General features: G+C 38.2%; 1 protein-coding gene across 46 annotated transcripts in view; it reads left to right on the top strand.

The window, feature by feature from the left end:
- Positions 1 to 13,472, top strand: part of LOC144958123 (CLIP-associating protein 1-B-like) — a 272,256-nt gene that overhangs the window by 30,702 nt on the left and 228,082 nt on the right. For all 46 annotated transcript variants that reach the window (XM_078889853.1, XM_078889851.1, XM_078889844.1 and 43 more), the window contains exon 2: positions 4,684 to 5,620. In XM_078889853.1, coding sequence (XP_078745979.1) covers positions 5,435 to 5,620 — 186 coding nt within the window. In that variant the 5' untranslated portion in view covers positions 4,684 to 5,434. The remainder of the gene's footprint in view (positions 1 to 4,683; positions 5,621 to 13,472) is intronic.

The following is a 13,472-nucleotide window of genomic DNA, read 5'->3' as shown; positions in this document are numbered from 1 at the left end:
TCCGATTTTTTTCAACCTTCTACCAACTGCCCAGAGCAGTAAACATGGTAGTTAAACTTACGTAAACGTTGTGTTTACCACCCTTAATACCTTCACCGCCCTAGCTTTTACTAGGTGCGATTCTATTGTTCCGTCTGTGGGAATTGTTTGAGAAAGGGCTATCAGTGCGGTTGTTCAGGTTTCACTTTTTCTTTACTTCGTAGTTCACTTCTAGACTCTTGACACCGATATGGACGAATGACCATCTCTCTCTCTCTCTTTCTCTCTCTCTCTCTCTCTCTCTCTCTCTCTCTCTCTTCTTTCTATCCTCTATCCATTTATCTCTATCTATCTATCTATCTATCTATCTATCTATCTATCTATCTATCTATCTATCTATCTATCTATCTATCTATCTATCTATCTATCTATCTATCTATCTATCTATCTATCTATCTATCTATCTATCTATCTGTCTGTCTGTCTGTCTGTCTGTCTGTCTGTCTGTCTGTCTGTTTGTCTGCCTGTCTATCTATATATCTGTCTGTTTGTCTGTCTGTCTGTCTGTCTGTCTATCTATCTATCTATCTGTCTGTCTATCTATCTATCTATCTATCTATCTATCTATCTATCTATCTATCTATCTATCTATCTATCTATCTATCTATCTATCTATCTATCTATCTATCTATCTATCTATCTATCTCCTCCCGCAGCGCTGCGTTTTTAACTTGGGTGTATCCATACCCCCTTATGTATAAATTTCAAAAGTAAACAAAGATCATTCATCTTGCCTTCTTCACATCTGCATTGATATCGGGTGTCTTTTGAACCACTGTATGGTGTGTTTGGTTAAATTTTATCCCCCCCCCCCCCCCCCCCCCCCCCCCCCCCCGCCCCCCGCCCCCCTACTCCAGTGGGGGAACGATGAGTCATATCAACCCTTTTGCATAATCATAACAATGATCTCGTTAAATCGCATCAAAACGGTATTATGTTTTGTATATATAGTAAAACTTTAAGGTGAAAATTGAATTTCCCAGCAAAAATAAAAAAGGAGACCTGCGTATTGTTCACATGTTTTATTGAGAAGAAATGATATCGTTTCTTAGATATTAAACGACGTATTTCATATTTGGGACCCCTCGTCTCAAAACGGTATGAAGTCGGGATGATTAAGATGATGAAAATGGAATTTATAGCCAGAAGTATCATGCTTAAGTTGAGTTTATATGCTTTATAGAGGAGGAGGAATATCATATTTTTACTGTGCTAAATACCAACGTTTCATATTTTTGACCAATTTAACTATGATAACTGGGAAACATTTTGAAAAACAAACAGATGTCGTTCGGGATTAGATTCCGAGTCTTGAAGTGCTACGTGTGGCCAATCTTGTTATACGGATGCGAAAGCTGGACTACAAATGCAGAAACACAAAAGAACATTGAAGCTTTTGAAATGTGGTGCTTGAGAAGGATGCAGAGAATATCGTATACTGCACACAAAACGAACGAAGAAGTGCTAAAACAAACATACCAACAAAGGAAACTAATGCCCTTAATAGTGGATCGACAACTATCCTTTTTCGGACACATAGTAAGGAAAGATAAGAATGAATACCTGGCAAGTTGTGGAAAAATACCTGGTAAACGCGCCCGGGGGAGACAAAGAAAAACACTCATAGACCAACTGAAGAGCTTCACCAACCTAACAATCCAAGAGCTGTTTGAAAAAGCAAGAGACAGGGAGGAATGGAGAGAGATAATTCATGCAGTATCCGAAGCCTGGACCAGGCATGGAACCTAGAAGAAGAAGAACTATAATTTGACTTTTTAGCATCTGGTCCATCCCGACATAATACCGTTTTGAGACGAGGGGTCACATTTCTGATCACTATCAGCTTAAATTCAACTTTCAACACCTGAACAATTACGGCATACTGCCAGATTGTGACGGTGGGTCGCATATTATGGATTGATCAGTTTATGAATGGGGTCGTGTACAACGGTTTTTTTTTATGCCGACGCGGTGGTCTGATTTTGTGTGTACGGTACGATTTAAAGTTGCAGAACTTGTTAGTGTCATTCGTTATGCTGTCGTATATTATTTAAGATTCAAGATGCTTTCATTTACGAGTTTAGGTGTCGACCGTTTTTATATTGGGAGACTGCCGCCACCACATTTACTAGGCCGATGTTGTCATAATTATCTTGCTGCCCCTCCAACTTCATTTCCTTCTCCTCCTCCCCCTTCTCATTCTCCCCCCTTCTCCTTCTCCCCCCCCACCCCACCCCCCGTCCACCTCCTCCCCCTCGTCGTCGTCGTCGTCCTCCTCCTCCTCCCCCCCCTCCTCCTCCTCCTCCTCCTCATCTTATCTTCCTCATCCTCCTCCTCATATATATGAAACCAAAGTCATATATGTAATCTGTATTATGCAAGATGATAATTCGTACAAAGTTTACCCTCATGGTTGAGTATTATGAACTGAAACATTTTCTACGTGGTAGCCCGTTTTCTCGAGTCAAGAATGACATTAATGATCGTGACTTGTCAGTTATATTGCAAAAACCAAGTTGTCTTCTCTTTTTGAATTAAAAAAAATATATATTGATCAAAGGGAATTGCCATTGATCAAGAATGAACTGTCAGTTTTCCTTGAGGTCGAATGATTTTACTAGCGAATAAATTCAAATTTTAAACTCACTCTCTCTCTCTCTCTCTCTCTCTCTCTCTCTCTCTCTCTCTCTCTCTCTCTCTCTCTCTCTCTCTCTCTCTCTCACACACACTCACACACACTTACACACACACACACACTTACACACACACACTTACACACACACACACTCTTTCTTTCTCTCTGTCAATCGCTCTCTCTCTCTCTCCCCTTCTCTCTCTCTCTCTTTCTTTCTCTCTCTTTCTTTCTCTCTCTCTCTCTCTCTCTCTCTCTCTCCCTCCCTCCCTCTCTCTCTCTCCCCCCCCCTCTTATTTTTGTTTAGTGTGGATCAGGTACGTGTATCTACATAGGGCATTCATATTATTTTGCCAGCCAGTCAGATAAATGTATGTATGCATTCGAGCAAGTTGCTGCGATGTCATCACATCATTCTTATTTTTTAATTGGTGCTGACATTTCCTTAACCTGTTATTATTAAATGTTACGATTATTCCCATTGGTCCCAAGTAAGATAAAAAACAAACAAAACAAAACACCAAACCTGTTATTATTAAATGTTACGATTATTCCAATTTGTCCTAAGTTAGATATATAAAAAAAATACAACATAAAAAAAAAAAATCAAAAAAAACAATCCAGAGAATTGAATCAGAGAAAACGTAGTTGGGTCTTTTTATATCTTCCCCATCTATCATTTCACTTTTCTCAACTCGCTCCACCCTTTGTTTACACATTACCCATTAATTTAAATAGGGCAATGGGGTAGAGGGTTTCTCTTCTTACGTTTGTTGACATCCCATTCCTATAACGAACGACTCATTCAAAAGAAGTCCATGATATGTATGAATAATATACTATGTTTTTTTTTTCAACACTTTTGAAGGCAGGCTATGTCCTATTTTCGGTTTCGGGTTCAGTTGAGGCGTTTTGTTGTTAGCTGAGTGTGTTAGGTCTAATGGAAAGTACTTTTGAGATGTTATTCAAAAGTGTAATGGCGAATTTCTGACTCCGTTCGTCGCTGCACAGAGCAGGATAAACGTCTTACTGCCATGGCCTTATAACTTTAAAATGATACTTTTTAAAAATGCACAAATCTCGTTAGATTTTTAATATGTACAAAGTTGGAACTAATGCTTATTCACGTTTTACACAGGAAAAAGAATTACGAAGCTTTGCATCATTTAGTGTGTATATTTTGTGTCGCTTTGTGATTAGCTTCCCTAACTTCGGACAGAGCTACATATACGAGATGGAAGTCGGGTTAGACGAATTCAATCTCTTGAGGGGGCGGGGACATCGACTTCTCGAAAACTGGGGGAGAAGTTGCTAGTTTTCTCCACCAGCAAGAGACATTGGTTGGCAGCGAACCGACTTCGGTCGAGAAGCTGCCTCACAGCACGCTCACTACTCAGTGGGGACTTACTACCTGTCCAACATGTACTCGTTGTGGTCAAGAGCCCGAAGCCGCAGAGCATCTGGTTGAACCTTGCATTGTGACGAAGCTTCCGGGCGGGTTCGCGACCGTACACGGTTCCGGCGATGAGTTTACGTCCTGGACAGATCGTCATAACGTGGCAGAGTAGTGTGACACCATTAGAAGCTGCTGCTGCTTTGGACGGGTAGGACCCTAATACGGTCCCGGGCAAAGTTTAGTTGTTAGAGAATACTCTTTACTCACAATATCTCACCACACTAGGTGTAAAATGAGTACCTGGACAGTAATAGCGTTGTTTCTGTCGAAAAAAAAAAGATAATTATGAAAGCACTTTTTAGGCACCATATTTTGTCCTTATATGGTCTATATTACTGTTGGCTTGGGGATTCTGAAATGCGTTTTGAGCATATTCAGCACTGCACACAAAAAAAATAAAAAAATAGAAAAAATAAATAAATAAAAGCCCAAGATTATTGCAAATGCTAATCTAATCCCATACCCATCATTTTGCCATAGATGATTAATCCAAGTTTTGTCAAGTTAGAGTTAATAATTGCTAAGTAAATAATTTTTTTTATTCTTCTCATTTCAGACGTGATTCCCGGCCAGCTATCCTCTATCGTTTGAGGATTTTGACACACTCATCTTTACCTTAGGAGCACCACTTCATATAATATTAATATTTTAACGTCCACATACCAACTGTATTCTACGCACCTGGATATATTTTAATTATCAACCGGTCTGATTCTTGCTTAAGGAGAGAAGAAAAAAAAAGTTTATTTCAATTAAATTGGATCCCAGTTGTTGTTAACACCAATGTATGTGATCATAACATTCAATTTCCACAATGGTTTTGATACTACCATGCTGAGACCTCAAGTTTATTCTCGTCTAAATTTTGGCTGATGTTGAATTTGTAGCCAACATTATTATTATTATTATTTTTTTCAATATTGGATTACGTTATTTGGATATAATGCAGTATAAAAAATAAAAATCTGTCCCCCAAAGCATAGTACGCAAAACTTTTCATCTTTCCTTGTCTCGTCTTTTTCACGCCTATGAGGTCATCTTCATCAAATTGTTCAGTTTATTAGAGTTTTGAATTCACCAACAACGTTTTACGACCAAAATTCAGCCATTTTACAGCCAAAAAAAGTAAATAAATTAAAATCATTCCTTCACGTTACGACCATTTTATTTTTGTATAAAGTGAAAATCTGAAACTCGGAGGATATTTAATCGTCCTTTCCAAGCATTCTTGAGGATATAATCTCTTCAATTTAATTGTGTTATCGTAATTTATATTCAATCTCCACTACGCAATCAAGCTGATTACCATGGCAAATTCTCTGGATGATTTCTACGAGAACATCACTACGCAGGACACCAAGAGGCGTCTGCAGGCACACGGGGAGCTGGTGCCTTTCCTCAGCGATCCACGCAGTGATCTGGTCTGTGTTCTCTACAGCATAGACACCATCATTGAGGGTCTTGCGGCATGGATCAAATGTAGCAATTTTAAGGTGAGGAGTGTATACTTTATATTTTATAATATTATATACTCTGCTTGTCCGTCTGCCCCCTCCCCCTCTCTTTCCCCCTCTCTCTCTCTCTCTCTCTCTCTCTCTCTCTCTCTCTCTCTCTCTCTCTCTCTCTCTCTCTCTCTCTCTCTCCCCCCTCTTCTCTCTATCTCTCTCTATCTCTGTGTGTGTGTGTGTGTGTGTGTGTGTGTGTGTGTGTGTGTGTGTCCATTACCAGCTTTCTTCTTCCTCTGTTGTGAACTCATTTCAGATATAAAGGATGTAAATGTATATGTCATAATCTGTTGGAAGATATACGGGGGGGGGGGGGGGGGGGGGGGGGGGGGGGTATAATATTATTAATGTGTAACCAGCAACAAAGGATTAAGTTCGTGTATTCGTTTCATCCTGTCTTTTATGTTCAAGGGTTATTCTCGGTACTAAAAGTGAGAACGGTTATATCACTGTAATCACAACGGGAAGAAAGGGACTGTGCTTCTACTGCTTGATCAGACACATAATCGCCATAAATGAGTTTGCCAAGATGAAACAAATAAATTTTATGCTGAAGTTTAGTTCTTCTTCCTTTTCTTCCTGCATATCTGCAAGCCACCCTGAAGTGTATTGTCGCAAACTTTGATGTGCATGTTGGTGTTTAGAGGGACACAGTCTCTGTCTCTGAACTGTTTAAGGTTTTCAGAGCGTTACAATGTTACAAAATTAGTTTGACGTTGCCCTTATCAGTATCAAGTAGATTAACTCACTCAACCCTAACACCGACTATATCCGTAGTTTACCCAGGTTACTTTTACCCCATGCCTATTTATTACATTTTTCTGAGACAAATTGTCGGCGTAGTATCAAAGTTAATGTTTTTAGTTAATGGTAGTTTGAATAAAATTATCTATGTCTATGCTCATTTTTTAATACATTTTTTTTCCAATTTTGCAAAGTAGCAAAAGTCTCTCGGATTGAGTGTTTATACACCATTTCAATCAAATTAAATGAGCGAAGGATTATTGGCGGGAGACTACCCGTTTCTTCCTAGCTCCATTGCAGTTAATAAAGAGTTAGTTCCCCTGTGCTGTGCTTTTTTTTCCCCCCTTTCTTTTCTTCCCCATCCATCTCCTCCCTCTGCGTCCCCTGTCAGAAGCTTTTGTTTTATTGACGACATTGGATTGGTTTTCCGGCAGATTTGATTGAATTTTATTGAATAATTTTCACGAGTGATTTTTATTCCACATTGATGCTATGAGTTTAAGTAAAATACAACTTCCCACCAGAAATTCGTTCATCAAAACATCAAACCGAGTAACTGTAAACGTTTATATTATAGTCTGATGATATATAATATAATTAATGAGAACTAATCACCCGAACAGATCAGTTTATATAAAATGCAACGAAACTCTACTTTTAACCAAAATATAATACACGAAACAGGATGGAGACTTCGGGCACATACTTTGAAGTGACAACAATTTATAGCAAACAAAGCCATGAACGCATACTTTACATAACTAGGTAAGACAAATGTCGAGGCAAACCAACAACAAACGTTCTCGCAATAAAATTAAAAGACCTGAAGACCACCAGGAATTAAGGTCGGAAAATGATCTTGCAGATCTAGTCCCTAGTCTATAGAGAATTGAGACCAATGGAGGGAATTATTAATATAATTAGAGAAGCTGTCGAGGCGTCCCCCAGTCAGTTGATAAGGAGGCGGACGACAATAAGCCAAATAAGTCAATCACCCAACTGGCTGTCTTAAAACAATAAGAAAGAGTTGAGTGACATCAACTTCTTTTTTCTTTCTCTTCTTCTATTTACGTATAGTAACAGCCAAAGAACCTTCAGCACATGCCTACCAGCCAGGTCCTTTATGCTTACAGAATCTGATTTCTAATCACGATGTTTCGATACTGTTGTGTATATAATTACATCGTAACACCAGGCAATGACATGCATTTTAACACACTTTCAAAACTTTTTTTCATAATTAAAAAAAATTCAGATTGTTCGAAATTCCCAACATCATGGTATCACAATAGGTCATTTTGTTCAGCTTGACCCATGGGTATGTTTGCGTCTTTTATAAACAAAGCGGCGTGTTTACATTTATTGAGAGATATCCAGTCGTTGGTCAGCAACAACTCATGTGATCGATGCCTCAATTGGACGAAAACCTGAATATAGATCGCTCCCATGTCGGCTGGTCGGCATGTGTTCAAGTTAGCTGTGTTCATATACTGTTTGTTTTTGTTTCATACTTGTCTATTATGTTAAACAAACTGGTATGTTTGTATATTTAAATCTAAACAGTGAATTAAAATAGTACAACACACTACATGACGTATTTCGCCATCTGTTGATCACGATGCAACCATTTTCATTCATCCTCCCTTAAAGAGAAATTACTCATTCACAATCTTCTCATGGTCTATTTTTAGCCTACCTGTCGAGTTGTCTCGATTGACGTGGCATGTACGGAAAGTGAAGTCAGGTGGTTTGCTCACAGTAAATTAATAATTAATTGTATTCGCCGAAGAATTCTTATCTTTAGGTCGTTTAATTTGTATTTGTATTCTTGGCTGTATATTTTTATCTTTAAAAACATTAGGTTGCTATAATACCTTCATAAATTTCCCCAATGTCATTTAATATGGCAGTGCTGCTTTGATCTCTTAAGAAATTTCCAACATTTTATATTAAGTGAATTCCCTTTTCATTACGTTCAAACAGTCTGGAGGCTAAATGGTCGACGGTTGAAACATGTCATGAGGCTTTCACCCTTTCAATTATCAAAGTATCCACATCCCCCCCCCCCCCCCCCATTATATTTTTCCCATTTCTCTCTTCCTCTCTTATAGCTCAGTTTGTGGAGCACTCGCTCCTTGATCCTGGGTGTATTCGAGTTTATTTTTTATATCTGACCCCACCCCCAACCTCTGTCCAATTAGTAGTGATTGCGGAGCTGGGTATATTTGAAGGTAAGTAATCTAGATATAATCCGGCTCCATGGTCCTTATGTCTCTGAAGGGCAACTTTCAATTGTAATCAGATTGCTGATTCACTGAATAGGTTAGCCTCGTCTTGTTTCGACCTGTTCTCGACATTCCTATACTAGGAACGGGTTTCACTTGGTTTTCGAGGGAATCAAACTAAACCAGCCATAATAGTATAAGAAGTCGATGATTGTAAGCCATAATAGCAGAAAAGTGAGTGGAGCAGGCACTTATGTTGGTAACAACAAGATATGAAGTGAGTAGAAAAGTGCCAGAAGACAATAGAGAATAAATTTTTTTGTTTTTTTTTTTTTTTTTGCGCGGTGGTGGGGTTTGAACCTGCGACCTTATTGGTACGACAACTCCGCCTGGCAGGTGAGAGCGTGGCTCTACCGTGTGAGCTATCCACGAACACAAAAATATTCGTTTCAAACCCAAAGTCATTTCTAGATCCCTCTCTCACCCACTTCTTGAGATCGCCGATTCGTTCACCACCATCGCGAAGTAATTTTGACCAGCAGTTAAGCTTAATAGCCAATATTCTCATCACAAACATATAACATAGAAACGATTGAGACATTGAGTATGCTCCGGTGTATGGGGTGAATTTTTAATTCAGAAAAGTGAGTGGAGCAGGCACTTATGTTGGTAACAACAAGATATGAAGTGAGTAGAAAAGTGCCAGAAGACAATAGAGAATAATTTTATTCTCTATTGTCTTCTGGCACTTTTCTACTCACTTCATATCTTGTTGTTACCAACATAAGTGCCTGCTCCACTCACTTTTCTGAATTAAAAATTCACCCCATACACCGGAGCATACCATGTCTCAATCGTTTCGATGTTAATGTTTGTGATGAGAATATTGGCTATTAAGCTTAATGTGTCAAAATTAACTTCGCGATGGTGGTGAACGAATCGGCGATATCAAGAGTGGGTGAGAGCGGGATCTAGAAATGTTTGAGTTGAAACGAATTTTGTTTCGTGGGTAGCTCACAGTTGCCACGCTATACTCAGGCGGAGTTGTCGTACATAGTCGCAGGTTCCCAGGCGAAAAAAAAAAAAATTCTCTATTGTCTTCTGGCACTTTTCTACTCACTTCATATCTTGTTGAAGCCATAATAGCTTAACGTAAGGTGAAGTTCGGGTCAGGCTGGTTTGAAGTGGAAAGGAACGGGGACTTGGGATGCTGCGGGGCTTGCTGTGAATATTAAAATGTATTGTTTTTTTTACGATCGCCTCTCGTTGGTTTGGAGAAAGATCGAAGAGAGCTACCGGTGGTTGCCTCTCGCCTACTTACTGACGACCGACCTATCACTAGCTGCTGTGCTTATATGTGAATATGCGTGTGTGTGTGTGTGTGTGTGTGTGTGTGTGTTTGTGTGTGTGTGTTTCTCTCTGTGTGTGTGTTTGTGTGTGAGTATAACAATGGTGTTAGGTTGTGAAAGGCTGACTTGCCAACTTACGAGATCAAAGTAAAAAAATCGTACCCAGGTGATTTGTGGGGTAGTCAGGAGTATTTATTTGTTAAAAATCGGGAAAGAGCAAATCTAGAATCTTGTCAGTCATATAGTAAACAAATGTCCATTGCTTATAACATACAAACAGAAACAAAGAGCATTTGTTAAGCGCAATGTCCGATAAACGGACTCAAAACGCTTTACAGGGGGTTCCTAGTCTCACTTAACTTGTAGAACGAAACGTGAGGCCTATTAGGCGATATTACAATTTTTTAAAATCAGAGACAACATTGTTAACGACCAGGCACTCATTTTACACTTGAGTACGGTGATATAATTTGAGTAAAGAGACTTTTCCAAGGATCCGAGAGCGAGAGTCGTACCACTAGACCACATAGCTGCTAATTTCTCAAGCCTCAGATTCAAAGAAATTATATCCCAATAATTTGATAAAACTAGGCACATTAAATTGTATCCATATTGAGTATTGTTTTTTCACTAAAATGACATATGTTAAAAGTCTTTCTCTATTTTTAAAAAAATCTTTTAAAAGAGAGAGAGAGAGAGAGGGAGAGGTGGGGGGACCTCTCTCTCTCTCTCTCTCTCTCTCTCTCTCTCTCTCTCTCTCTCTCTGTCTTCCCGTCGCCTCTCATTTTTTTCTTTATATCTTTCTTTACTTATTTATTAATTAATTAATTTTTTTTCTTTTAAACCTTGCTCTTGTACTGATTATAATCAATAAAGCAACATTTTCTCAAAACAAACACTAACGTTGCTTATCTTACCATTTGAGTGTGTATATCCTTTTTGGTGGAGTTCTCATGATGGTGGCATTGTAAATCCGGCTCCCCGGGGCCTATGATTCGGGAGAACCACCTTCATAGACCCCCCCCCCCCCCCTCCAAAAAAAATAAATAAATTAAAAAAATCTTTACATTGCTTTATGACACTTTATTTGATTTATTGTTTTCCCTTCCTCCCCCCATACCCGGCCTCCTCAGATTGATTTTTCAGACAGCATCTAATTGATTCTTAGAATATATTCTTCTCTGCCATAAATTTTCATACATGTTCATCCTCAATATCACCATAAGAGTGTCTGATTGATTATGTACACTGTTGACGTAACGTAACGGATGACATGACATGATGTGATTTGTGAAATTGAATTAAATACTAGTTTACCTAAAGCTGTCAATAGAAGGAACGAAATTGACGTCACTCAGCTCTTTGTTATTGTTTTTAGCCATCCATTGTTTTGAGTAGTTCTCTCTAAATTATATCAATCAGACTGTTAACGTTTAAGATGACAGTTTTCGTGTTGGTATGTTATATCCAGCTGGCGGATGTTATGAGTATTTTAACTAAGTGCATAGCGTCGATCATGTGAAATGAATTAAACTTGTAATAAATTTACGACAGCTTTGACATAGAACTGCAAACATTTTGGGTTCAAAACTCTTCCTCAGCCAACAACCTACACAATATGGAGCGTACCTTAGACCAAAAATAATAATAAATAATAATAATAATAATAATAATAATATAAATAATAATAATAATAATATAATAATAATAATAATAATAATAATAATAATAATAATAAATAATAATGATAATAATAATAATAATGATAATAATAATACATGCTTCCAACGACATGACAAATACCATAGGAACGGTAATAAGATTCGTGAAATCCAAGAAGACTGAAAGTTCTAGTCATGTCTAATGCTGATCATCGATAAAGATTAATAATATAAGAATTATGGAAATCTCAGGGCGAAATAGAATGTTATTATGATCACTGTTCTTTTTTATTGTTTAAATCCATTTAAAAAAAAAATCGTTTCGGTTTGTAATTGTTGAAGTTGGCAGCTTCCAGCGTAATCTCTACTGCTGCTGCTGCTCTGGTGTATTGGTTGTCGGCGCACACGCATACGCACGCTTCGCTGTCCCTCCGTTTTCGATCTCTCAAAACATTATTATTGGTTTTATGTTAAATAGGAAGGACGGTGGCAATGGAGGAGGATAATAATACGATGCGATAGAAATGTGATGATTTGTATGGAATGATGCACTAGGTTCATTTTGACATCCCTGTGTTTTGTGTATTATTTGCCTGTTTCTCAATATTAATTTACGGAATTCTGTTTCTTGGTTCGTGGAAACGTGTGTAGATCTTATTTTGATTGATTTCATCCTTGCATATGGATTGCGTTGCTTGTGAGAAGAGTGAAAGAAAGAGAGCGAGAGAGAGAGGATAAAACGAGTGAGAGCACAACTTGTTTTTCTGGGGCGTCCTTGATCCACTACCCTGGGATAGAGAGAATGTATTGTTTATCTCCAGCGAAGCTTGTTTTCATAAAGAGCGCTGATTGGAAATAACGTTAAAGTATATTTTACTAGGACTTCATATAAAAATATACGTGTTAAGTCAAATGGGTCAGTCATAAATGCTGGGTGTGAATTCACTCTATAATTAAATTTCAAATGGACAGAAATTGCTTCCGTTGATCATACTCTTTCACGTTATGTCATCTTGCCATATTAATATTATACTCACCCGTTCAGCTATCCAACTGTCCGTCCATCTATCCGTCCAACTGTCAGTCAGTCCATCCATCCATCCATCCACTCATCCATCCATCTATCTACACCTCCCTCCATTCATGCGTCCATCAAACCCGTTTCATTCATATATATATATATATATATATATATATATATATATATATATATATATATATATATATATATATATATATATATATCTTCTATCTTCTCTCTCCCCCCCCCCCCCCCCCCCCCCCCCCCCCAGCTCCCTATTCTTGATGCAGAGGAGTATATTTCCGTATCCAGTATTAATCTATAACAATTCTCTCTCTCTCTCTCTCTCTCTCTCTCTCTCTCTCTCTCTCTCTCTCTCTCTCTCTCTCTCTCTCTAACAAAACAAACAAAGTATCAAATTAAAATTGTGTTTGTGTCGATATTGCACATTTTTCATTTGAAGAAAGCCTATTTTAAATTTAAAAAAAAACGACTGAATAACTGAATAAATGAAACCTTTCACCCCCATTCCCCCGCCTCAAATACACAACAAACTCTGTTGACAATTGACGCTCAAATGCTCCGATGACCCCCCCCCCCCCCCCCAAAAAAAAAAAAAAAAAACCGTCTCCGCTTCTTGTTTCATCACAGCTATTATTTATTTTAAAATGTGTGATATGGGTATGACGTTTTCCATCGCAATTTGATCCCTGATTCGTTCACGGGTTATGTCATTACTGAAATATGACCTTGTTTATATAAGCGCATGATTTCTTCTCACAGCTCTTCTCCAATTGTAGAGGGAACAAAATTGACGCCACTCCACTCTTTGTTATTAGC

This window comes from Berghia stephanieae, chromosome 12, assembly GCF_034508935.2.
Source record: "Berghia stephanieae isolate SIO BIC M18660-M18661 chromosome 12, UCSD_Bste_1.3, whole genome shotgun sequence".
Taxonomy (NCBI): Eukaryota; Metazoa; Mollusca; class Gastropoda; order Nudibranchia; family Aeolidiidae; genus Berghia; species Berghia stephanieae.
Note: the sequence above shows the minus strand (reverse complement) of the source record. Positions and strands in the feature narration are given on the sequence as shown.